This window comes from Hylobates moloch, unplaced genomic scaffold (genome assembly GCF_009828535.3).
Source record: "Hylobates moloch isolate HMO894 unplaced genomic scaffold, HMol_V3 SCAFFOLD_8, whole genome shotgun sequence".
In the NCBI taxonomy this organism is placed as follows: Eukaryota; Metazoa; Chordata; class Mammalia; order Primates; family Hylobatidae; genus Hylobates; species Hylobates moloch.
In genome coordinates this window covers 2,621,465-2,647,139 of record NW_026652283.1, presented here as the reverse complement: position 1 = coordinate 2,647,139, position 25,675 = coordinate 2,621,465, and the positions used below count along the sequence as shown (strand labels likewise).

General features: G+C 50.8%; 1 protein-coding gene across 18 annotated transcripts in view; it reads right to left on the bottom strand.

The window, feature by feature from the left end:
* The window catches only part of CACNA1C (calcium voltage-gated channel subunit alpha1 C), a 631,482-nt gene that overhangs the window by 45,075 nt on the left and 560,732 nt on the right, over positions 1 to 25,675 (bottom strand). For 9 of the 18 annotated variants that reach the window (XM_058442553.1, XM_058442552.1, XM_058442547.1 and 6 more), the window contains one exon: positions 13,596 to 13,679. In XM_058442553.1, the coding sequence (XP_058298536.1) occupies positions 13,596 to 13,679 (84 nt within the window). Of the gene's footprint in view, positions 1 to 13,595; positions 13,680 to 14,271; positions 14,356 to 25,675 lie in introns of all 18 variants that reach the window. The other 9 variants (XM_058442555.1, XM_058442554.1, XM_058442558.1 and 6 more) reach the window with 2 other exon arrangements.

The window sequence follows — 25,675 nt, the reverse complement described above, 5'->3', positions numbered from 1 at the left end:
CACCTAAACCCCTTTTGCTCTGGTGTGATAGTTGCCCAGGATGGTCAGGCCTAGCTATCCACTGGCACCTTTCTGCCCCGCTCCTGGCCCAGTGCTTGGGCTCCCTTGCTCATGGACAAGGAGTTCTGTGTTTCTCAGGCTTCGGTGGGGCAGGGAGGGAGGTCCAGAGGGAGGTAACCTACACCCTGTTAACTCCTGAGTGTTGGGCAGAGTTCCCAGGAAGCTTGAGCCATTGCTGGCCTCTTGGATCCGTCCTGCAAACCATCACAGCTGCCCATCACTTCTAACAACCCTGGGCAAATGCTTGAAGGTCTTCTGGGCCAATCCCAGCCTGAACAGGACCAAAATGGAGATAATTCTGACAACGCACCCAGGTACTTGGCTTACCTGGCCTAACTGAACCAACCTCTAGACATCAAAAAAACAAAAACAAAACAAAACAAAAAAACAAAAAAAACCTGTTTCATGTTACTTCTTAAACATTCAGAATTCTTCATTTGGGATTTTTAAACATTTGTCTTAACTGTCTTTTCTCTTGTTGCATTTTATAGCTCCCATTTAAGACCTCGTCTATTTAAGTCTTATTTCACTTCAAGACTTGACTTTGGATCTGTTCAGATAATCTTGATAGTATGTTGTATTTTAACGACACGTATTGATTTAACATTTCCTATGGCATGTCTCTATAACAGCAGACAAGAGAAAGTCAGGAGCAGCTATGAGGACAGTAGAAGGAGGAAGAATGAGGACGCTCTGAGCTCTCTATGTGGCATTCTCCTGCCCTGGTAATGACAACTCTCCAAAGAGACCAACTTTGGAAGAATCTAGAGACTCAAAGATTAACTTTTTCTTGAGCCTTAAGCCATACTGTTCACAGGGCATTTTTGACAAGCTACGACAGTGTTGCCTCTAACGCTGCTCAAACCTGTTTTCACATGAGGAGCTACGTTTACAAGGTCCATAGTCCCAAAAATGAATAACCATTCACCATGAAATCAGGGAGCAATCCCTGAGTGATTTCTACATGGTAACAACAGGAAGCAGCCTAAGACACAGCCCCTGCCCCCAAGGCCCCCGAGGTCTACTGATGCCCTGGATGTTTCCTACGTGATCCCATGTCATCGTTGGAGTCTTTGGTACCCTTTCCCCTTGGCAAGTGAATCCCTTGCTGAGATGGAAGGAGAGATTGGACTTGCTGGCGTTGGACATCTGTGGTATCCATGGATCAGCACTTTTAGTTTCTGTGGTTTGCTATTCTCTTTAAATACCAAGTATGGCCCCTTGAGAAACTACAAAGCATCAGTTCTACCTTTGAATGTAAATTCAGAATTTGTTGGTAGCCATCAATACTTGGGCCATTAATCTCTGACCCCTTCCCAGATTTGCTGCCGGTGCCCTTGAGTTAGTTTGTAGTTTCTCCATCTGTGGTCTTTCTTGGGGAAGAAAGGGGCCGTAGGATTCCCTGAAGACATACACCCCCAAGCCTGGAGACTGCATTCCCCTTTTATGGCTGCCAACAGAGCTGCTTACATAACCTGAACATTCTGGCTGATTTTTAATATGGCACTGTCTCCACTAATGGTAGGCGTGGAGAAATTTCTGAGCAGCCAATTCTTTCATCCTTATTTTCTAATGATCTGGTAATTTTCAACGGTTTCATGATATTGGGGCAATTAACTTAATTTGTTCACGTAATTGATATAAATGAAGTGAGGTTATTATTCCGTATCTGAGGCAGAGGTCAGGCATTTTCAGAGAGAGAGCTCTGGTCAGTGGTTCCAGATAACAGGCTCGGGGCAAATAGAAAGGAAAGCCGGTTTCCTTCCTTCAATATGCTTATGCAGATTGCCTTGTTTTGGCAGAACTGTCAGTGAGGAGGGGAGTGGTGCAGGGCAGCTAATGAGAGGGAGGTCTCTGGAAAGCTGTCTTTCTGAATTAAGTTCCGGGTCAAGTGAGAAGTAACACCTCAGTGGATGAAGTCGTTGTTTCTGGAAGGCACTCACTATGCACTTATTTTCATTGGAGTGCCAGGTCGAGGCCACATTTAAGATGCTGAGGGGTGATACTCAGGGAATGCCAGAGGCCAGCAGAGACAGGATCCTCCCAGGTGGAGGATTTTCCCACCAGGATGGTGTGGGAGGCTGCGGGATGTGTTTCCTGGTTGCCACATTACATGGTCTCTCTGGAGACTTGCAAGGTAGTTGAAAAATAGCTCTTCACCATACGAAAAAACGTTTTTTTAAATTATTATTTTTTTAAAGCACAGCCAGGGTAAGGATTATAGTAATTCAGGGGCTGAGCAGTAGATCTCTGGGCTGGAATACCCAACCCAGTCGTCCTCCACAATACTCTCCTGCAGTCAGGTGGCCAGAGAGCATTGTGAAGGGGGCATAAGCCATGGCTGCATTCTCCTTGGCAGGCTGATTTCGAAAGGTGCAGATTACCTCTGATCTCCTCCAGGGAAGGCTGGCCTTGGCCCTACAGAAAAGGACTGCCCAATTCCAATGGCTGCCATTGAGACAACACTATGACCTCAGTGTCGCTGAGATCCCACGCACCTCTGAAACAGATGTCAAAAGTAATGTCATGGGACTTCAAACTATACTACAAGGCTACAGTAACCAAAACAGCATGGTACTGGTAGCAAAACAGAGATATAAATCAATGGAACAGAACAGAGCCCTCAGAAATAACGCCGCATATCTACAACTATCCGATCTTTGACAAACCTGACAAAAACAAGCAATGGGGAGAGGATTCCCTATTTAATAAATGGTGCTGGGAAAACTGGCTAGCCATATGTAGAAAGCTGAAACGGGATCCCTTCCTTACACCTTATACAAAAATTAATTCAAGATGGATTAAAGACTTACATGTTAGACCTAAAACCATAAAAACCCTAGAAGAAAACCTAGGCATTACCATTCAGGACATAGGCATGGGCAAGGACTTCATGTCTCAAACACCAAAAGCAATGGCAACAAAAGCCAAAATTGATGAATGGGATCTAATTAAACTTAAGAGCTTCTGCACAGCAAAAGAAACTACCATCACAGTGAACAGGCAACCTACAGAATGGGAGAAAATTTTCACAACCTACTCATCTGACAAAGGGCTAATATCCAGAATCTGCAATGAACTCAAACAAATTTACAAGAAAAAAACAAACAACCCCATCAAAAAGTGGGTGAAGGACATGAACAGACACTTCTCAAAAGAAGACATTTATGCAGCCAAAAAACACATGCAAAAATGCTCATCATCACTGGCCATCAGAGAAATGCAAATCAAAACCACAGTGAGATACCATCTCACACCAGTTAGAATGGCCATCATTAAAAAGTCAGGAAACAACAGGTGCTGGAGAGGATGTGGAGAAATAGGAACACTTTGACACTGTTGGTGGGACTGTAAACTAGTTCAACCATTGTGGAAGTCAGTGTGGCGATTCCTCAGGGATCTAGAGCTAGAAATGCCATTTGACCCAGCCATCCCATTACTGGGTATATACCCAAAGGACTATAAATCATGCTGCTATAAAGACACACGCACACGTATGTTTATTGCGGCACTATTCACAATAGCAAAGACTTGGAACCAACCCAATGTCCAACAACGATAGACTGGATTAAGAAAACGTGGCACATATACACCATGGAATACTAAATCATGAAACAGGAAGGGAAATCACACCCGGGATGTTGTGGGGTGGGGGGAGGAAGGACACATTAGGGTACACCTAATCCCAAAGATCCAACATGGCGCATGGATGCATATGTAACAAACCTGCACATTGTGCACATGTACCCTAAAACTTAAAGTACAATTAAAAAAAAAAGTAATGTCATGGGAGTGTGAGTCTCTAAATTGTGGTCCGCTACAGAGAACCCTTGCTGTATTTTTTAAATGTCTTGTCCAGAACTTAGGGAGGTGGATCTGATATAAATTTCATTCCAAGCCACCTGAAGGTCTCCATCCAGCGGGTACCCCCTCCCCATGCTCCGCTTCTCCACTTGTACTACCTCCAATCTCAATTTGATCTGCAAGACACAACAGCTGGTTCTGTTGGGGGGTGTCATGGTGTGGAGGAAGACCAAGGGGTGGGGCTTTCAGGGAGAGACCTTGGAGGTGATCTAGGTCGGGAGGAGGTGGTCAGGCTGGTGCATAGAGAGAGCTGGGAATCGCAGGGTTCAGGGGCTGCTGGAGACATCTGACGCCAACTTCATGGCCAGGAGCCAGCAGGTGTAGGTTAAGGGTGTGTGTGGGGATCCTCACGATCCTTTTATCTCCCCTTCCCACCAGGAAAAATGCATATCTCAGGAGGGGTCGGGAGGTGCTGAATCTTGGAGCCACTGGGGATGGCGGCAGGGCAAGACATTTGAAGGAGGCCAAAGTCAAGCATGTTTTAAGCTGCAAGCCTTCTAAAGTTGAATGAACAGGTACTTGCTAAGAGAGGCGAAGGTTAACCAAACGTTAGCTGGGATAGACAGGAGCTGAGGGCAGAGGCCAGTGGTTTTCAGACAGAAGAGCAAATGAATGAGGTATGCGTACTTGGAAGCGATTCTAAGCAGAATTCCCATTTTGGTTTGGTGTGAATGGAGAGACGGAAGTGATGGAGGAGGAGCACTGAGCAGAGGAAGACAAACAAAGCGCAGGGAATGCACCAGGATAAAGCTAAAGATGGACGGACCATGGAAGGGACTCTGCCCCGGGCCACCTCCCTCAGGTCGGAAACCCACGGGCTTTTGTGTTTCTCCAGAGTGGAATTCCAGCTAGAAGGAGAGGGCCTTTCCTGCCTTTCTTGTGTGTTTGGAGTTACAGACACTGAGTTGAAACGCCCCTTCAGAACTCCCCTCAAGGGGTCTTTGGCCCCAAGGGGACTGGCAGCCGGGTTCCTAGCGTGAGCTAGGAGCTCTTCCTGCTTTGTGTGCGAAGCTGTGGATGGCTGAGAGCTATGCCCTGTGCTACTGGCTGCAGTGACCAGTTTGCTGGCTGGAAGTGGCTGAAGCCTCAGGGTCTCACTGTTATCATCTGCAACCTGATGCCTCCCAAGGTGTTATTACCTGCCAGAAACACACTAAACAAGACTGATTACAGAATTGCCTGGGAGTTTCATCTTCCCCCGGGAAGGACAGCCCAGCATCTAGTCATTCAAACAAACCAACCAACCTCCACCAACAAAAAGCCCATGAAGAATAAACGAATGAAATCAGCCTGCCAGTAGTGCTAACTACATCAAAGAATTCCTTATGCCAGACGCAGGGGTCACAAGACAGAGAAGAAAGGCAGAGAAACAGTGGGTGAGGCAGGGCGAGGCAGAGACTCAAAAAGGAAACAAACAGATGACTCCCTGGGTAGAAGCACCAAATATGAGAGTAAATGGGCATCAGCAGAAGTGGCCACGCTTCTCGAGGCCCCCTACGTATCTTTGAGCCTGCCTGTGTCTCCTCACTACCAGCTCATGGCATCTTGTAGGTGTCTTTGCTTTACAAGCTTTCTGGAAAAAACCCCAACAGCAGGTTGCTGAGCCTGTAGGAACTGAAGTGTCAGACACTGGCCAGGTACAATCAGCTGTCTGGCCACAACAACGGGTGTGCTAGGCAACTTCCTCCCACCCTTACATGGAGAGGAATAGAGGGCCGTATGTGGGTTGATGAGAACAGGAAAGGAAAGAGCACTTGAGGGAAACAAAAAGTGACACGGTTTGGGGCAGAAGGCAGAGGGCAAGGGGAGCCTGGACGGGTCAGAGCCGCATCAGGACCTCGGCAATCTCACACAGCTGAATTAGGAATCCAGATTGGATGCCTATAAAAAAACAGGTTCCCATGACCTTTCAAGTCAAACCTGCAGGGTACTTCTCAAGGCAAAAGCTTTTGAGAAGACTCGCTGCACCAGGCCACTTCTCAGGCCTGTCTCTCTGTCCCCATCCCCTCAACCCCACACCACACTAGTTCACACAGCAAGCCTCACCCTCGACCTTGAGATCCGGGGCCTTCGGCCTCCTCCCAGGGGACTGCTGATGGTCAGATGCTTCATCCCACTTCTAGGAATGAGGGTGGCTCTGCTAACTCTCTCAAGGGCCAGCCGTACTCTTAAGCAGAGTAGAAAACAGCCTTTGTGGGGGGATGGTGAGGGACCTCACAAAAGTATCCTCCCCACTCAGGGGTCACGTTGCTAAAGGCTCACCTGAGATACAATAAACATTCCACCTGCAGGTTGGGCATGGCCTTCTCTTCAAGGTACAATGATTTATTAGAAGGGCAGCTCACTGAGTTGCTACTGCCCAGCATGAATTACTGTGCTGGGATCACTTCATTTTGAAACAAGGCACCTTGGTACCATTAGGTTTGTTGGGGGTGGGGGGTGTTGCTGAAAGTGGGAAGAAGCTGGAAGGGTCTCCGAGGGCAACAGGAGGCTCCAGCAATGAAAAGTGGGGCTGCAGGGAGGTGTCAAGGATAAGCTCTGCCCCACCCAGCTGTCCTGAGACCACAGGGAACGTGATTTAATCTATGTGTCCTAGAATCAGCTCAGGCCACACCCACCAATGTCATCTAGACAATGGTCGGCAACAGCACCCACGTGGGCCCTCTACTGACTGGGAGTTCCGGTCAGCTTGCTGTGAAAAACCTGTAAAATTGAGCAAGCTGTTTCCTGCCTCTGGCCTTTTGTGTCCTCGCCTAGAAAATGTGTATATCCTCAAGCAATATCACACAGCAGGTGCTCAAGGTACCTTTGAGGAATAAAGAAATAAGGGTTTGGGCTAGGTGGTCTCTAAGGTGTGTACACCCTAATGTCCTTGGACAAATCTGCTTTCTGACCACATCTCTCTACCCTCCTTCCTCATCACAACTATGGGCGGCAGGGGGCACTCAGCCTTGCCTTTCTTGTGCCCATTCTGGCCCCTTCTCTGCCATGGCAGGGGGCAGGAGGCGTGGTTACAGCCACAAAGGCAGCCGGAGAGAGCCAGGCCTACTGTCCAACGCAAGCACTGTGGGTTGCAGGCCGAGAGAGAGAGGGCTGGAGTCGTGCAAACTGAGCTGACTCACCCCTGAGGGGGTGGACGTGTAGCAAGTAGCTCTCTCTATGACTCAGGACTGACTGCTTTTCCTCCATCCTTCCAGGACCAAGAGCCAGAGAGGAGCCCGGCTTGCTTATGATTGTTGTGGGGAGTAGTGAGCGCCAGTTACTGGAAGTTGTGTCTGTGGGCCTCTGGTGGAAAGATACTAAGATAGAAAGGCTTTCAGGGCCTGAAGGTGGGGAAGACTTGGGACCACCGACATGCTGATCCCTGGACACTCCCTGCCCTGCCTTGTCGCTGCTTGCTCCCTCTGACCCCCCCTCCACCCAGTCTCTTTCTTCAGCTGCAGATGCCAACCGGGCAAAGGGAGTGGTGCTGCTCTGTGCCTCCCGGCCTTTGCCTTCTGGTCCCTGTAACCAGAGACACGGATCCCGGTGTGTAGCCTACATTCTGTCTGAGCATCCCAGGGGGATCCCAGGCTTTGTGGATCCAGCATCCGCAGCATCAACTGACACAGAGAAGTCAAGTCAGGCAGCTCCGCCCCAAGTCCCGTTGCCAGAAGGCACTGAATGAGGAGTGCAGGAGCCACTGGGTCCTGCCCTTCAGTGATGCCCAGGCCAGCCTGCCCCAGGGATTTAGCCAGCGGGCACTGTGGAAATGCAAGAGCCAATTCTTGGGCAGAAATGAGTTTGAATCCAAGATTTGCCTCCCGTTCACCGTGTGGCCTTGGGCAGATGTTCGTCTGTCTGAGCCTTGATTTCCGCATGTGGAGTCAGCACACGGGCTTCAGCCGATCACGCGTATGGTGTCCTCAGCACGATGCCTGATCCGCGCCCATCAGGTCATCCTCATGTCGGTTCTCTTCTCCTCATGTTCACAGCCAGTGTCACCTTCGCTTTATTTCCCTGCTCTGGACACTTCTGTGCGTCGTGCAAAGCCTTCAGCAATTCCTTCTGCGAGCTGCGCCCAGAAGCTCCAGGGCCAGTGTTCTTTCCCCTCACTGTGCCTGCGCTGCTCCCTGAAGGTCTTTCTCCTGCTCCTTTTCTCTGGAGAATCTCCAGGTGTGCTCCACCAAAGCCAAGGGAGCCTCTGCCCCCTTGCTGCCCTTCAGCGCTGTGGCTTCGGGGATTATCCCTATGCAGATGACTCCCTGGAGGAATCATCCCCATGAAGCCATGGGTGCCTGACGACAGGAAACACCACCTCAGAACCCAGCAAGGCAATGGGGCAACGAAGCATCCACCTCCAGCTGTCAGAAAATGTCCAAGTCAGAATCACTGCAGGCTAGAGTTGCAAGAGACCATCCTAAACCTCTCACTCCTCACTTCTGCATTCAAGGGAATTACGGCCCAGAGAATGGAGCTGGTTGCTCGAAGTCACCAGAGCTGGAAGCATAACCAAGGCGTCTTCATTCACAACGTGGGAATGTTTCTCTATGTCCATAATGCAGGGATTCCGCCTGCCCAGCACTTTCTATTGCTCAGTATACTTTAAAATACAGAATGAAAAAGAAGGGTGTCGGGAAAGGCTGTTGGCCCAGTCAAATTAATTCCAGTTTGGGATGTTTCGGGAGCAGTTTTTCAGCTTTTGATGCTATGGTAACTTTCACGAAGAAGCGCAGAAAATACGATTTCAGACCCAAGCAGTGAGGAAGAGCAAGAGGCTTCCCTAGAGCAGCAGGACATTGCACTCTTATCTCCCGGGCTCACAGAGGAAGAAAAGCTCGGATTTAGACCCAGGTGGTGCATTGGGAGGAGAAGGGCAGGGTCCCATGGCTCAGATACTGAGGCAGAATTCAGCATGACCGCACGAGGGGGCCTGAAGACGGTCCTCTTGTGACACCTGGCAGTTGTTCAGCGGCATCTCCCAGATGAAGAGAAGTTTGCAGGTCCTGATCTCCTCATGCCAGAGGCCCTGGCCCAGGCCTCTCCGCTCCTCTGCCTCTTGTCGCTTCTTCTTCTCCAGTGCCGGGGCTTTGGGTACCATCTTGTTGTGAATGACTCCATCCCCAGGCCTCTGACCAGTGTGTCCACCTGTCCACCCGACATCTCCCCTCCAAGGGCTAATAGGAACGTCCAAACTGCGCTCTGGCTTTTCCTAACTCACACAGGCCCCACCTCCAGCCCGCCTCCTTGCCTACCTGCTCCATCCTTCTCTGATTTAGGTCAAACCTTCCAGTCCTCCTGGGCAGTTCTCCTCCGGCCCCCATGCAGTCTGGCAGGAAACACTGTTAATTTTGCAAAACAGAGTGACGGGCTGACCATTTTCCACCGCTTCCACGGCCACAACTTTGCTCCATGCTATGCATCTTCCACCTGGATGACTGCATTTGCCTTCTAAATGATCTTCCAGGTTCCACCCTTGACTCCTACAGCCAGCCAGAGTGGTCTCTTTAAAAACCAGAGTCAGGTCACATGACACCTCTGCTCAAAGCCACTAGTATGTCCCCTTCTTGCACAGAGTAAAAGCCCAAAAGCGGACCCTGTTAGTTACCCCTCTGCTACCCTCGCCTCTCCTTTCCCAGCTCAGTCTGCACCAGCCAGGTTGGCTCCTCCTGCCCTGCTACCTCTTCTCCCAGATCTCCACATGGGAGAATCCTCAATTCCTTCATGTCTTTGCTTTGTTCAGCTGTCACCTCCTTAAGGAAGCCCATCTTATTTAAACCAACGCCTGCCATCACTGCTCCCCAGCACCTTGGAGCCCCCTTATCAGGCACTACTTTTTTTCCTAAAACGTCTATCATCTTCTAACACACCGTATGAGTTCCTTATTTTCTGTCCTTGTTGCATTGTGAATTGTCTTATTATTCCCATCTACAATGCAAATCTGTGAAGCCAGGGGCTTTAGGTTTGCCAACTGATGGATCCCAGGTGCCTCAAACGGTGACTGACATATAGGAAGTGAGACTCTAAATGCTGTGGAATGAATGAATGATGGTTCCTGAGAGGGAGGGGCCCCATAGCCTGGGAAAGAGAAAAGGTGAGACAAGTTTAAATGTGGGGAATATTTGGAGGAAAGTTAGGGTGGATAAGGCATCTGGGGAGGGGTTTAGGAGTTAAAGATGGCAGGTTACAGGTGAAACACCCTCGTGGATTACACTGAGGCTAACACTGTAGACTCTTTCCAAATAGACCATATCCCTTGGAATATATGTCTTGTGATGAGAGTATGACTCAAAATACCTGGGAAGGCCCGGGGCAGGGCCCAGGGATGCAGGATTTTCTGAAGGATCCCATAGGGTTGTGAAGAAAATGCTGGGGCTGCCCATAAGCTGCTAATGCCCTAGAGGCAGAACCATCTAGTGGGAGGGAGCGACCTCTGAGGATCGGTGGTGTTGCTCAGTTGAGCTGCCGTCCCTCACACTGGCTGGGATGTGAGCGCAGGGTCAAGCCGTGTGCTTATAGAGCAGGTGCCTCGAGGCCTCAGAGTTATGGGCCGTGGGAAGTGTGTGTGTGCTGGCTTTGATCTGGTTGTACCTGTTGGCCATCTCTATGGGTCTAAGCATACCTGGGAAACAGGGCTCTCGACTGTGGGTTGTAAGTTATAATTAGACTAACCAAAAGGTCTTGGTTGGAGACGAGGCCCTCTGAGTGACACCAGCAGTAACTTTGGAAGGAATGTCGTTTGCCTGGGTGCCACAGTTCCTCCCATTCCACAGTGCTTTATCAGTTTATATAGAGTTTTTAAATAGATGCTCTTATTTGAGCTTCAAAACACACCGCTGTAAATACCACATTCCTCTGACAGATGAAAAAACAGAGTCTCTGGGCATGTTGGTAACGCTTTGACAGGAAGCAGCAGCAAGACTCAACAATCTGCCAGTTTTCTGACTTCAAGTCCAGCTTTCTCCTCTCCCAAACCGCCTTCCTGCCTTGGGGGATGTTATGTTTGTTCTTTTGGTTCGGAAGCCATCAGTTGTGTGGGAGAGGGAGAAAGTGGCTCTGAAATAGGTGTCGGGTCTCAGGACACCTCCTCTTGCTGTCAGTCACATGCACGGTTGCCACCCTGTCCCCCGACAACCCTTCAGTGGGACTTCAAAGCCACAAATGCCTCAGCCCGGAGCATCTCAGCGTGGGAGGACACAGGGGCAGTGGAACTCTCAGGGTGGCTGATTATTGCTTATTTAGAAAGTGGAAAAAACCCTGTGGTTATTTAAGATATCAATTACAGAACGTAAGTTCTGAGTAAGTCGTGGCTAGTGGCAGTACACCAGGAGGGACAGGTGAGGTTTCTGTTTACCAAAAGGCATTGTGGAGTACAGAAACCAGGAATTCTGGCCTAGCAGGAAGTGAGCTGGCCCCAGGAGGGCTAGGCTGACTCTGAGGCACTGGAAAGGTACTTAATCTCTCCATCATCACCTTTAGCATCAGCAAATTGGGGATGAGAATTCTTACCTGTCAAATTTAAAGGGTAGTTTAGAGTTAAGTCAGATAAATGCAAAGTGGCTTGTAAATAGAAAACCACTATTCCAATGTCAGGAGCTGCTAGACGGGTTCAGGCCCCCTCCCTATCCCCAACAGAGCCCCCTTTTCTGTATAAATTTTATATTCTAGAAAATGCTTTTTTGTTGCTTTTTCTTTTTCTTTAAAGACATGAATAGTTTGGGACAAAACGGCAGACTGAGTGATAGGGGCCTTGCTGACTGCAGGAAGAACCCACAGGACCCCCGGAGCTGCAGTGGCCTCTGTACGGGGGCAGCTTGCTGTCAGCTTTCTGCGTTTCCCTGCTGTGGGGCTCTCGGCCCCTCTGCATAGATTTTCATGTGGCTCTGCACTGCTGTCTCGAAAGGAGACCTGAGGGCAGAGCCCACTGCTGCCCTGTCTTTCCTGTTTCTCTCCCTGCAGTGTCTCCCACGGCTGAGCACTGCATGGCACAAGCTCTGGGTACGGAAGCTCTGGCCTTTATGTGCATGAGTGGGAACAGCAACTTGGGGCTCATCCAGCTGCAAAACTGGGGTCCATTCAGAAAGGGGAGAGGAGTCTCAGATCATGAGTAGGAAGACTGATGTAAAAAAATGATCTGAGGATTTACTGGGAGAAGTTAAGAGAGAGTGCACACACACACATGCGTGCACACACACGCAAACATACACACACGCACACATGCTGACACACACAGACATGCACTCACATATACACACACACACATACACACACACGGGACAAAGACAGTTCTCAGAGACACAGGGAGACAGAGGGGCCATGGTCTCTGGAGCTACAGGGTGAGCAGGGTTGGGGCACCAGGCTACAGCGGGGGCCATATGACAAGTGTAACAACCGCTCTCCATAGTCCATCTGCTGAAAGAGGAGCAGACAGGGGCTTCTAATCTGGAAGAATCTGGCAGGCAAGATAACATGGCAGTGTAACTGACTGGGAGCAAAAGATGGAGTGGAGAGAGGAGTAAGGGTGCACGGAGGAGCTGGGGGTGGTGGGCTGGGTAGTTCCAAACATCTCAGATCAAAACTCTAAAGCGTCTGCTCTGTGCTGTTATTCAATGGTTCAGTGCATCAAAAGTCTATGCAAACATTACCAAGTCTCTTCATTAAGGAAAAATAATGACAAAAAAATTAAACAACACATGTTAAAGACCGCAAGAAGGCTTGCCTATAGATAAAGAGAGATTTAAACATGCCAGGTAACAGCAAAGACATGTGCAGAAACTGGTAGGAACTGTATAGGAGGAGGCACCTCTCGGGAGAAGGAGGTGGCAGGAGGCCTTGCAGAGGCTGGGGTTCTGTCTGAGGCTAGGGAGCCAGACGCAGGAGTGTGAGAGGTCAGGGGTCGAGGGCAGGGGTGGCAGGTGCATGTGGGAGTGAGGCGCTCACATGGGGCCGGCTTCCACAGCAACTAGGAGGAAAGGCCCACCCAGAGCGGCTCTCAGTAGGTCACCCACCACCTCTAGAGAAGAGTCCAGACATGACTGAGTCTCCCCTTCGCATTCCTCTTCCAAATGAGCCTGCAGGGACCTGGATGCCTGCATGGGCTGCTGATGTTAAACGAAAACAGAGCCCATTCAACCCAAGATCATGGGTGGTCCTTGGGTGAGGGTGGGCTATGGCTGACAATGTAGGCTGAGTCTTAGCCTTAACTCAGGGTGTTACACTTTGAGAGAGCTCCCTTCTAAGATGCTATGGGGATGGAAAGGAGAGAGTAGGCAAGGCAGTGGCTGGAGGAGAAGGTGGAGGTCAGAAGAGGTTTGGGTCCCTGCCCCAGCAGCTGCCAGAGTGGCAAACATCCCCTCATGTTCTCACTCCACAGCTCCCAGAGCTGCTTCCTCCGATACAGTGTGAGTCATGCCAGGCTGATTGTACGGGAGAGAGAAAAGATGCAGCAATCAGAACTTAACAGAAAAGGGGAAGGCCTAACGCGTTCCAAAGTTTAAAAAAAAAAAGATTTCAAAATAAAGCAACAAGAAAAAAAACCTTCAAACCAATTCAAACCAACAAATTAAAAAAATAAAAAAGAAATAAAAATAAGAAGGTGGGGAGAGAAAATCAAATGAAGGAAAAAAACCGGGGAAAGACAAATGAGTGTTAGAGCAGGCACGGACAGTTAGGTACAGACGCCATGTACTTACGTTTACCTCGGTGATTGCTATATCAACAATGCTACCCACAACAATCAAGGCGTCAAATGTATTCCATGCATCACAGAAATAGTGCTGCATGGGGCAGAGAAGCCGAGAAGAGAGAGAGAGAAGAAAGAAAAAAAAAAACCAACAACAAAGGAGAAAAACAAAACAAAAGGGAAGAGGAAAAATGAAAAAAAAAAAAAAGGCATGGAAAAAGGGAGAGAAGAGAAAAAAATGAGAAAAGAAAGAGGTTACGTGGGCATATTAAACACTCTCTTACCACTCTACAGTTCTGGCGGCTCAAACCTGGATAACCTGGTTTTCGCAGGGTGCAGAGGCCTGACAAAAGCTGGGTTAGTTCAAAGGTGGCGTGGGGCTGTGGCCGCCCCGGGGAGCCGGGCGGTGTGTCCCCTGCACCGCCACTCCCTCTGCTCAGCTCCACACCCCAGCCCGGCACCGCCGGGCAGAGCTGAGGTGAATGGAAAAAAAGGAGGAGAAGCTCCCACTTTTTTTCCCCACAGGACGACGGCAGGTTCAATAAAAGGCATGACTGGAGGCGGGTAAAAACAGGAAATTAAAAAAAAAATGAAAGAAGGTAAACAGAGAGTGAGAGAGAGAGAAATAGAGGAGGCAGAGAAGGAGGAATGAGGAGGTTTCCTGGGGAGGGCAGAGTAATACTCACATTAGTCTCACTGAGAATGACGTCAATTATGCTGCCAATAACGATGAGGAAGTCAAAAACATTCCAGGGATCACTAAAGTAACCCTACATAAGGGAGGGCAGGCAGGATGGGGATTAAAAAGGAATATTAGACAGACAAGAACAGAGCAACACCACCATCAGAATCATCGTCCAGGCACCTCCGTGTTGCCTCTGGAGTTCCGGACGCCCTCAGCATGGCCAGGAGCCCAGGAGCGCCAGCAAGGAAGGAGCAGCAGGGAGGCGACACTCTAACCCTACTGCCCGCATTCCCTCGGTCACATGGCCCCCATCCTACAGATCCACCCACCCTACCCCTTCTCCACAGAGACCCTGTCCACGTCGCACCAGGGGCAGGAGTGGGTGTGGGGGTGGGGCGGTGCAAGTCACCAGGCGGCAGGATGTGGCTACTATGCTCTCTTTTCAGTCCACGCTGAGCATCTCCTGCACCCCCAGTTCTCTTCCAGCAGAAGGGCCTGTCTGGAGGGAGGGAACACAGGTGTGTGACCCCCCAGAGGGTAGTGGGCTCGATCCTATGGGTGAAGCTGGGAATGAAAAAGGCTTTGAAAACCACAGCCATCAGTGTGGGCCGCAGGGTGGCAGGTTATCTGGGCTCAGAGGTGACTCATATAAAGCTCAAAAATAAAAGAAGGACCAAATTGTTAAAACAAGATCCATAATAAGTGCAACTCTTGCAGATCAAATCAGGGTAACCCTAGTTCCTGCAGTGGGTGCCCCAGTGTTTCCAGGGCCAGTTCCAACCTTGGCAAAGACTTTCCTAAGGGAAAGGAGACAGAGGCAAGGCTGGGCTGCTAGTCCGGAGTGGGTTATGTGGCTCTCGACAGGGCTTTCTAAGCACCTCCCCAGGTTCTTTCATGGTCATTTGGAGGTAGGGTCCTGCTGAATGCAGATGCCACTCAGAGGGCACGCAATGATCAAAGCCTTTCCTGAGGATGGGTTTGCTAGGGATAGGCTGGTGGGTTGGGGGAGGCTGGCTGCCTGGAAGGGGATGAAGACAGTGGTGCCCTAAAGGAGAGCTTCCGGCACAGAAGAGGAAGACCAGTGTCCTGACTTTACCACCTGATTCTGTAGCTATGGATTTTGTTTATTTTTCAGCACATTTGGAGAAGAGAAGGGATGAATGTTCTTAAAAGACTTTTTTCATGTACTTGGACAATGGGTCAACCAAGGAATGGGCTGTCCCAGAGGCCCTATAGGACCCCAGGTGTCCCGGATGAGTGGACTCTTTAGCAGATGGATTTCTTAGGAGTGGGAGGTGTAGGAGCCTGCACAGCAATGTTCTGTGACCGAATGGGGGCATACACCCCCAGCTACAGGCAGTCATATTCCCCATGGATGGAGGGGGAAGGACCGAGTACTATAGAGATTTGCCTTCTTTAAGAAAAAACATTCACGCCTTTAGTTTAGAAATGGTCTGCAAAGGGGACAAGACAGGGCTGGCCACATTTTTTCAGTGGGACCAGCATTTTCCTGCTCTCTGGGCTTCCAGGAGGTGGAATTCTAGAGGTCGGAGTAGGGTATGAAAGCATGCAGCGTCCTCCGAGAGGTTCCCAGATCTCTCCCCAGCTCACTTGAAGGCTGCCAACTTTTCCTCTTTATTTTTTACTCACAAAGCCAAGAATCTGTGTTCGTCCCTTTCCTCCCAGCTCTATCCAGCTCCCTTAACTTCCCACTTCCCAGCCATGCCCTTTCCAGAGGGACCGAAAGACACGCTGTCCCGGGGCTGTTATTCTTAGCGTGGGAGGTCAGGTCACAGGGAAAGGGGCCTTTCGGTTCCCAGGCATTTCTGCCAAAAGAAAACAGAAACGCCACCACGGAGACTGGACAGCCAGGACGGGGGAAGCAGAGATTAGCTGACCAGGGCGTGGGTGAGGTGAGGTTCAGCTTCAAATCAGGGCCTTCTTGTTGGCTTCTCAGGGTATTTTTCTGAGTATAGTGGAGCCTATGAGGCAGAGAGACTTCTTTCTCCCATTTAGGTCACATGCTATGAGCAGGACATAACCAATTTGCTCTCAGGTTCTCAGGTATCATTTACAGGGCAAAAGGAGAATAGTGATTTTGGGGAGAGGGAAACAAGGAGTGAAGACCCCAGATGAACTACAGCTATGCATAAGTCTTAAAATTAGATTTTGGAAAACACTGGGGGACCCTCTCGATATGAATACTGTCTTTGGGGTAGAGCTATTTCAGAAGGGCAGGGCAGGAAAGTCAAGGAAGAGAAGGGAGAGAAACAAGAACAAGAGCAGAATCCAGGAATTCTCTGCATCAGCCTAGAAAACGTGCAAGAAAACATTACTTGGGTGTTGGAGCAGGAGGAGAGAGAGGAAGGTGTGAGCGTCAGTGCTCAAGAAAGGAGGGCGAGTTGGAATCTTCATCCACCAGAGACCTGAAACAAAATGGGTAAGTTGGCCTTGGTCTGCAACACCTCTGAGATGGAGAAAGGAAAAGGAAGAAATGGACAGAACAGAGCAAAGGTTTGGTGTTGAAAACCAGAGAAACACACACAGTTAATCAGCGGGCGCACCAGGGTGAAGGGCTGAGACCTAAAGGAACCCTGTTAGCCGCCTGGCTGTGCACCCCTGGTCACCCTTTCTCCCGGATTTCTTCGTATATGTGCAGACAGAAGGCACAGCCCCCTCTTTCTTGACCACGGGAGCCCCCTCCGCCCACGGCTTCACGCTGGCTCTCACTGGATTGGCATTTGGAGTTAAGGCCTTGTGCCTCACACTTGCCCTCAGCAGGCTGTGCTACTGCAGGCTTTAGACTGACATCTGTGTTCGGTGGCACACTACCTGGGGGGCTGCAGAAACCAGCTAGGTTCCTTGTCGCCGAGAGCTCCTGTGCACCCAGCCCTGGGGGATTTCCGCAGAGCTGGAATGCAGTGGGTGAGGGTACGTCTTGGGGGCAAACACGGTCCCTCTAAGAGGCAGCTCTTCACCCTGACCCATCCTCCCACCGTCCTGCCTTTGATGCCCAGAGCCCCTCAGTCCTCCAGCTGGACCGTGAAGACAATTTCAGGGCCAGCTTTCAGGCCTCCATCCCCATTGCCCCTTTGTCCCCTCCTCCCACTATTTCAACAGCCCCTTCCTCCCACCTGGACCACACCCTGCCCAGAAACAAGGCCCAGGTCCTCTCTGCTGGTCCCCAAGTCCCCAGGTGGTTGGGTCCTAGGAGGAATACTTTTCCCAACACTCTCTGGAGTGGAAGGGCTTGATGCTGTCTCATCTCTCTTCTATTTTTGCCCACTCCCTCGGTTGCTGGAAACCATTAGTAATAGGGGTTTTTTAAGGATGTAATGGAGAAGGGAGGGTGGGAAAAAAAATCATCCATGTCTTACGAAATCAGTCTGACCTGGAGCCTGGTTATACCTGCTGCCCCTTACTTCTCTGGTGACTGTGTCCCAAATGGTTGAGAAGTAAGGGGTTGGAGAAAGGGTTTTCCTGGCTCTCCTTGAAGTTGCAAACCAAACCTCTTACTGTCCAGCTCCTCAGAGCCACGCAGGGTGGGCTGCCCGGAAGGGAAATCGTTTTTGCAGCCGGAAGCCTTGCCCTCGCCATCCCCCAATCCCACAGGCTGAGTGGATTTCCCCCTTCCAGCTCCCCACTCTGGAGATGTGTTCATAAGATGGGCCTCTCCTCTGGCCACCCCAGGGCAGGTCCCGTGTGCACCCCAGGCTCCCGGTACCTAGGCCTGAGTGCCGCAGCACCTCCACTCACTGATAGGGGTGGGCTAAGAAATGGACACCAAATTGATATTGACATCAGAAAATCATTGCTGGGAAGGAACAACTGCTGCAAAAGCATCATAGGATGCATTTCACATGCACAAGAATTGTGGATTTTCTTCCATTTTGGTTATCTATGCCCTGATTTGGCTCCATTGTTGGAGATACACCAAGTTGAAAGAGGCAGCATAGTGGTGAAAAGCATGATCTCTGGAGGCAGATCTGGGTTCAGACACTACCTCTGCCACTCACTAGCTGGGTAGCCTTGAACAAATAACTTAACTTCCCTATACCACTGTTTCCACACCTAGAACATGAGATAAAGCACAGAGTTGAGGTGAGGGTGAAAGGAGACCATGCATCCAAAGCAGTCAGAACTTGCCATCTCTTCTGCTCCCACCCACAAGGCACGTGTGTCCTGTCCTGTTATTGCTTTCTTCTGGTCCCAGATACTGTGTCTTAACTGTGGGGCCATGGTCCAGTGATACTTCCTGGCTGTAAAATGCCTACCTCCCCGGTCCTCTGCTTTTTGGGGACAAGACATGCCCATCTCCCAGTGGGAAAAGGGATGGGATGACTACCTATGTAGGAAATCGTGGGCCTCTTGCCAACTAGAGGCGCACTTCCCAAGCCCTCTGTTTGCAATCGCTTAAAACAGAAAGTAACCAGAGTCCAGAGGCTTCCACCTTATTACAGCTTCAAGTGCAATTTCAAGAATCTCATCATCACTGTTATCTTTATTCTCGTCGGCTGGAGATTGAGCTTTCTGAGGGGAGGTAATCATAATCTGATTATTATCCATACGAGCACCAGTCCTACGTCTTGCATAGGGTTATTGTGAGGACTAATACCTAGGAAAGTATTTTGAAAAAATCCAAGAGATGCCTATTCTTTATACCGACTCTATCTGGCCTCCTCAGGAATAGGTGTTCTGGATGTGTGAATGTTCCAGACAGAGGATGATGACCAAAATCTCTGAATTTCAACCTCTTAAAAAAATGTTCACTTTAAAGATAGGGTCTCTCTCTGTTGTCCCAGCTGGAGTGCAGTGGTGTGATCATAGCTCACTGTGGTCTCAAGCTCCTCAGCCTCCCAAGTACTACGCCCCTCTGATTGTTTAATTTTTTTGTAGAGATGAGGTCTTGCTATGTTGCCCAGGCTGGTCTGGAACTCCTGGCCTCAAGTGATCCTCCTGTCTCCGCCCTCCAAAGTGTTAGGATTACAGGTGTGAGCCACTATGCCCGGCCAGCCACTGTCATTATCTACCAGCATTGCTCTACCTAGCGACGTAGGAGTCACAGGTTCTATTCTGGGTGTGGGACTGAACAGCAGGAGACAAAGCCTAGGTGTGTGAAAGGAGGAAGGAGGAAGCTGGAGGTTCTGGAATCTTGAGTTCTCCTTTAGTCTGTCTCTCAGGCCATTTCTGTCCATCCTCCAGGTCTCTAGTATTCAAACTCTCCCGAATGAAATCTGGCTGATGCCGTTTGGGATTGGTGACAGGGTGCAGGTTGTCACGGCTGCATTTTGTAAGACTCGAGTTCATGTAGATAGTCAACTGCTGGGTTCTTAGGAACCACTCTTCCCACCGAGGAAGGCACAGGCCACTCTTCTTTTATCGAGAGGGGCGGCGGCAGGGGGCCCATTTTCTGTCTGTTACAGGAGAGCTGCGAGGAGACTGCTGTGGAAGGGGTGACGGGTGCACGACTTTGCCCTTGAATTCCGGGTCCTTAGCTCCTTCTCTGCCCAGAGCAGAGGCCGCCCTGCCACAGAGGCAGCACCAGCTGTCAATCAGGCTGGCGGCAAGAAGGTGTCCACGAGGAAGTCCACACACCTTTCACTCCTTGCCTGGGGTGGTGCTGTCAGTCTTAGGCATTTGGAGGGCAGAGGTGCTGTCACTGCCGTGACTCATTTCTCTTCTCTGTTCCTTCCTGCCTGCCTTATCTGCCCTAAGAAACACGGGGTAGGCAGCCAGCTCCTGAGTGCCCCGGCCCTGTGGGGAAGCTGACTCTGAACACCTGGTTTCCCGTCCTGGGACACATGGGGCACACACTCCTGAGAGGGCACACTTTTAACTGGATACTTTCTGGACACCTGGTTTCCCCTCCTGGGACACACGGAGCGTGCTGGCTGGAGGGGCTGCAGGACTTCTGGGCTGGATTAGAAGTGGGGCTGCTGAGATTGAGATGGAGAGCGGAAAGGACAAAGGGTCCTCTGAAGGGCCCTTGCAGCCAGGGTTAGGAACATCAGTCAGCAAGCAGCTGGAGGCTGCCAAGGTGGTGCGGCGCTGAGGGAGGGAGGGAGGGGCAACAGATGGCTTCACCGGACCTAGGGAAGGGGGTCCCTGCAAAAGAGCAGAGGTCCTGCTTGAGTGAGCAAGCACTGGAGAGAGGGCAGGTGCGCCAGGCAGGGGGCTGGGCAGAGGTGGCTGTGGGGGAGGGAGCCGTGCCCAGTTCCTGGAAACACTGATCTTTTCTGGGTCCCAGAAACGATGAGAACCGAATGAACCCGGGAGAGGAGCTGGGTCCCACTGGCAGCTGGTGGTGGCGGTGAAGTCTCAGTGCGTGTCTATGTGTCTATGCAGAGTTGATCCCATTGAATATCACGAAAACGATGGTAACCGACACCAAGCAGAGATAATATAAATTGTATTACACCAGGATGCGATTTAGACATAACAGTAATCATGGAAATTAGTGGCGCCTAATGGAGAAGGCATAACTGGAGCACACAGCTGCCAGCAGCCTGGGAGGAGGTGGGGATTTCTGCCCTCCTCTGTCAGCTTCCATCCTGTGATGTGTTAATTCAGAAGCACCCCACGACACACGCCGCACAGCTAGCTTGAGGACTGCTTGGACAGAGGGCAGGAGTGGGCAGGCGGCTGGGTGCTTGCCTCGTGAGAGGACCCCAGGCGGGTGGAGGCGAGGGGGGCTGCTCTCCTAGTTGCAGGAGGAACACACACTCCTGAGAATGCACACTTTTAACTGGACACTTTCTGCTGCCACTTTTCTTTGGAATTAAGGCTTTTCCTCCCCAGGACATTTTTGAAGGCCTTCGTCCATTTATTTACTTATTCATTTATTTATCTCATCAACACATAATAAGCACTTACTAGAGACCTGTAACTATGCAAGGCTTGGGCATACAAACATGAATCAGCCCTCCTGAAGCCTGCCAGCCTCCCCGCTGGGAGCAGATGAAAATTTGGGGTTATGGGTTAAGCTACATTTGGGGGCCTCAGGAGGCTCTTTTTCTGCCTCCGTTTGTACCTGGGTAGACTGGGGGATCCCAATAGCTGCTTCACACTACCCATGCTGGAATAAATGAGCTGTTTTCTGCAAAGGTGCCTCCAGGACTAGGGTGCTGCATCAATGCCTCCTTGGAGAGGCGCAAGGCTGGGCAGACACATGGCCATGCACACAGGCACCTTTAAGCTCAAATGAACAGCACCATGCACTCTGAAGAAGGGAAGGCAGGAAACAAGCAGCATCAGGTGTGGCTGGAACAAGGAGGAGCAATCTCTCCTTTGCTATGGGAGGGCTTGAATCTGTGGCAGCTTTCAAAACCGCCTGCCTGCCTAGAACCCCTTCCAGTCCAATCCACAGGGCCAAGGCCATGGAGAGAGCTTTCCCAACCCCGATCAGAGAGGTCCCTTCCTGCTCAGCACTCCCAGAAAGCTCCCACAGCCCATCCTATCACCCTGCCCTGTGCCCTCTCTAACCTAGCGGGCGAGTGCTCCTCTGCCAGGGGATCTGGCCGGCAACCTGCACCCACACTCTTGAACAAGATGTGAATAACATGATAGACTGCCTTCACTTCCCACAGTGAGCCTCAGGTTGTGCAGGCAGGTTACCTAACCTCTCTGCGCCTCAGCTTCCCTACCTGCAACATGAGAATAACCAGAGTACTTGCCCTTGTAGGGTTTTTATTTTTAGAGACAGGGTTTAACTCTGTCATCCAGGCTGGAGTGTAGTGTTGCGATAATATTTCATTGCAGCCTCCATCTCCTGGGCACAAGAGATCCTCTCGCCTCAGCTTCCCAAGGAGTTGGGACTACAGCCACTATACCTGACTAATTAAAAAATAGAATGTTTTTTTTGTAGAGATGGGGTCTTGCCCAGGGTGGTGTTGAACTCCTGGGCTCAAATGGCCCTTCGGCCTCGGCCTCCTAAAGTGCTGGGATTACAGGTGTGAGCCACTGTGCCTGGCCCCTCGTAGGGCTTTGTGAGAATGATACGAGTTCACATCTGCCGTGTCTGGCACCAAGAAAGTGCTCACTGATTGCTGCAGTTGCTACTATTACTGTTGTTGTTGGAGTTCTTGCTGAGAGGCTACCTTCCTGTACTGCCCACAGCCTGTGTCACAGAAGGTCCTTCCTGCCCCTAAGGCAGGCTGACCCAGCGCAGGGCCGGAAGCACTGGCAGCGCCTTGGGCTTCAGTGGGTCGGGTTATTGCCGACGTATCCTGTAAGTCTGGGAATCCCTCGTCTTCCTACCAGACCAGCGTGTTCCAGTTTCCTTCCCCGTGGCAGGGCCAGAGATGGAAACCACAGTGTACTTTCCCACCGGGCTTTTTTACACAGTGTGGATAATTTTCTACATTAAATAATTAAATGTAATAGCTAATACTACCCTTCCCACACGAAGGCTTTGTGCAAGTCATACAATTATTTTTTATCCTTCATAGTGACTTTTAAGCTCTCCAGCACAAGGCCGGAAAGAAACCTGTCACAGTGTTGCAACGATATGCAAATTCCCGAGTGCAGAGCCACTGGGGGGAAGGTCCTCCTGGCAAAGCTGGGGCCTGCCTGTCTAAGGAGCACTGCGTGGCACCAGGTGCCCCACGGGCACTCTGCAAATAAATAATAATCAGGGGAACACAGGAGCTTGGCCCACACAGCTTTGGCCTCTGAATTCTGTGCTGATGGGAAGGCTGGGGCGAGAGTTGCTGCACTTCATCCCCAGCTGCTGCCCTTCTTTCCCGGTCCCTTTTCTACTCCTTTAAATGCATTTCTCTGCCTAGGGATGTCTGTGGACGGTGGCAGACACTGCAGTTTCTCAATAGACTGGATAAACAGGTGTCATCTAAAAGTCACTAAGAGGCTGAGTCAGCTAGCCTGAGGCTGTGTGGGTTCTGAGAGAGGGGGTGACACTGGCCACCACGGGGCGCTGTGGAGCTCTGTAGGGACATGGAGTATACAGTGGGTGGGGAAGACTACTCCAAAAAGAAGAGCAGTGGGTCCAGAAAGATTGAAGACCTAGCCCAAGAGAATGTCTAGGTTTCCGTACGATTTTTGAAATAGAATTCTTGCTTGCTCTTCAAGTTTTTCAATGTGAATATTCCAGGTTAGTGAGGAGACGCAGTCATACAATCCAAGATACGGTCATATTTCTAGTGGCAGTGTTATCCTCGCTGAGCTTCGGCCACTGGCCAGCCATGACTCCCCCACTATCAGCGTCACTGAACATCGCCCATGAAGCGTGCTCCTTGGATACATATTCCCCAAACATTCCACAGGGCCCAAGGATGCTCCCTCACTGGGCAGAACCCTCTCACGTGTTGTGGGACTTCCAGCATCCAGCATCCTCAGTCCCACCCACCAAACACTGAATGTCAGTGTTACCTCCCCGAATCATGATGACACCCTACGGATTTCCAGAACTGTGTTCTGTAGAACACCAGGTCTGCGGAGGTGTGAATCGGCATTACAAAAAACCAATGAAACAAAACAAATCCCCAAACAAGGACCCCGTCCTCCACTAAGCCTGGGAGGGTTGAATTTCAGAACTTCGACCTGGGGTAGTCTCAGGGCCCAGCACCTCTCACTGGCCCTGAGCTCTGCCCTGAACTGTCTGAGCACACTTCAGCCAGAATTGCCCTGACCTGGGTGGCCATGCCGCTAAGTCCTGCTGAGCACGGCACGGGTGGCGGCTCCAGAGCCACTGTCTTTGCCTTCCATCTCTCTGCTCTCTTTTCCAGCAGACCACCCCAGAGAGTGACAAGCTCCTGCGGTGGGTGGAGAACCGAAGGGGGTGTCCTCGCTGGATGCTGGAGCTTGTGAGCCAGAGGCTGGAGTCACTTTTGCGAGGAGGGGCACCCAGAGGAAGCTGCCTGTCTTGTCTTCTGTTGCCCTTCATTCAGCTGACACTGACAGAGATGACAGGCACACGGTGTTACCGTGCTAGCATTTGGAAGGAGGCCAGTGTGGATGCGACCAAGAGACAGTCCTGCTCAAAGACTATCCAGTCCTGCTGGAAGGATGAGACGTTTCCATCAAGAGCTCTGATTAAGTACCAGAAAAGAGAGAAAAGGTGCTCTGGGAGCTCAGAGATGGTGGAGACCGTTTCTAGCCACGCTGATCTCGGGAGGCAGCTTGAAGGATGTGGCACTGGAGGTGTTTATTATTTATTACATGGAAAAGGTGAGAGCATGGTGGCTCTGAAAAGGAGACAAGGGCTGCACGCAGAACAGGGCCGGCCAGAGCAGCTGCCTCTGCGGACAATGGAGAACCACGGAGAGGCTCGTGGGGGCACTCAGGACCAAGCAGAACCATGAGGAACAGAGAGGCTTCTGCAGGGACCCAGAGAGGCTACGGCAGAGGAGGGACGGGAGGGAGAATGCCAGGCAGGAACCAACAGTCTCGATGTTTGAACATGACCCAGTCACAGCCACTTTCCTTTCATCCCGAATCCTAAACCCTTGTCCCACTAGACTGCCACTTTTTTTTCTTCAGTCAACATCTTAGATTGTTCTTGAATACCTTCCCAAAGAGCAGGGCTGAACACAGAGCAGTGAATGACCAAGCCCTGGGCTCCTGCAAAAGATTTCAAGGCATTTCTCTGTACATCGAAAGACTACATAGAGATGAAAACGTCTTCCTCAAAAGTGACTCCAAGAGCAGGGCATTACTTGCTGTGGTCAGGGTTATCCCCACGAGGCTGAGAACGGCCACTGGCCCTGCAGATCTGCCCTGAGGCCCCACAGAAGGCCCACCAGGAGGTGGAAAACTGAGCTGGCCAGACTTCTGAGCCTCAGGCTGCCCTGACCATTGTAGGGGCAGAACGCAGGTGAGGTGGTGGGTGGTGGGCAGGGCGAGGAGAGAGCAAAGATTGTGAAGGAAAGAAGAGAGCTGTATGAGAACGCCTGGCCCTAGCTTCAGCACTGGGCTGGGGGCGGGGTACACTCCCCCATTATCCTGTGTTTTTTATAGCAAAGAACCTCTTAGCCAAAGAGAAGTGCAGAAGGTCTGTCTTGGAAACTCCTTTTATGGAATCAAGAGGCCTGTAAATTCAATTCCGCACAGCTGGGAAAAGGAGAGGACCCTGGTTCTATCGCAAACATGTCCAGCAAGGTCTGGGAAGGCCTGGCTTTTGAGCTCCTCCAGGGCAAGGATTTCTAGTATGGGAGAAGGAGGGGCAGAGTCAGGGACCTCTGTGATGCTCAGTACGGGAGGACGTGGGTGAGGGCAAAGGTGCACACTGAAGCCCCCAGATCAGATTATGCGGTTCCCCCACTGAATGACCCATCCCTGTGGTTTCCAAGGACAGTCAGAGGAAGTCCTCACCCCTCACTGTGGTCCTGAAGGGCCTGTGCGCACCGGCCTCTGTCCAGCCCTTTTCACATCACCCTCTGGACAGCAGGGCA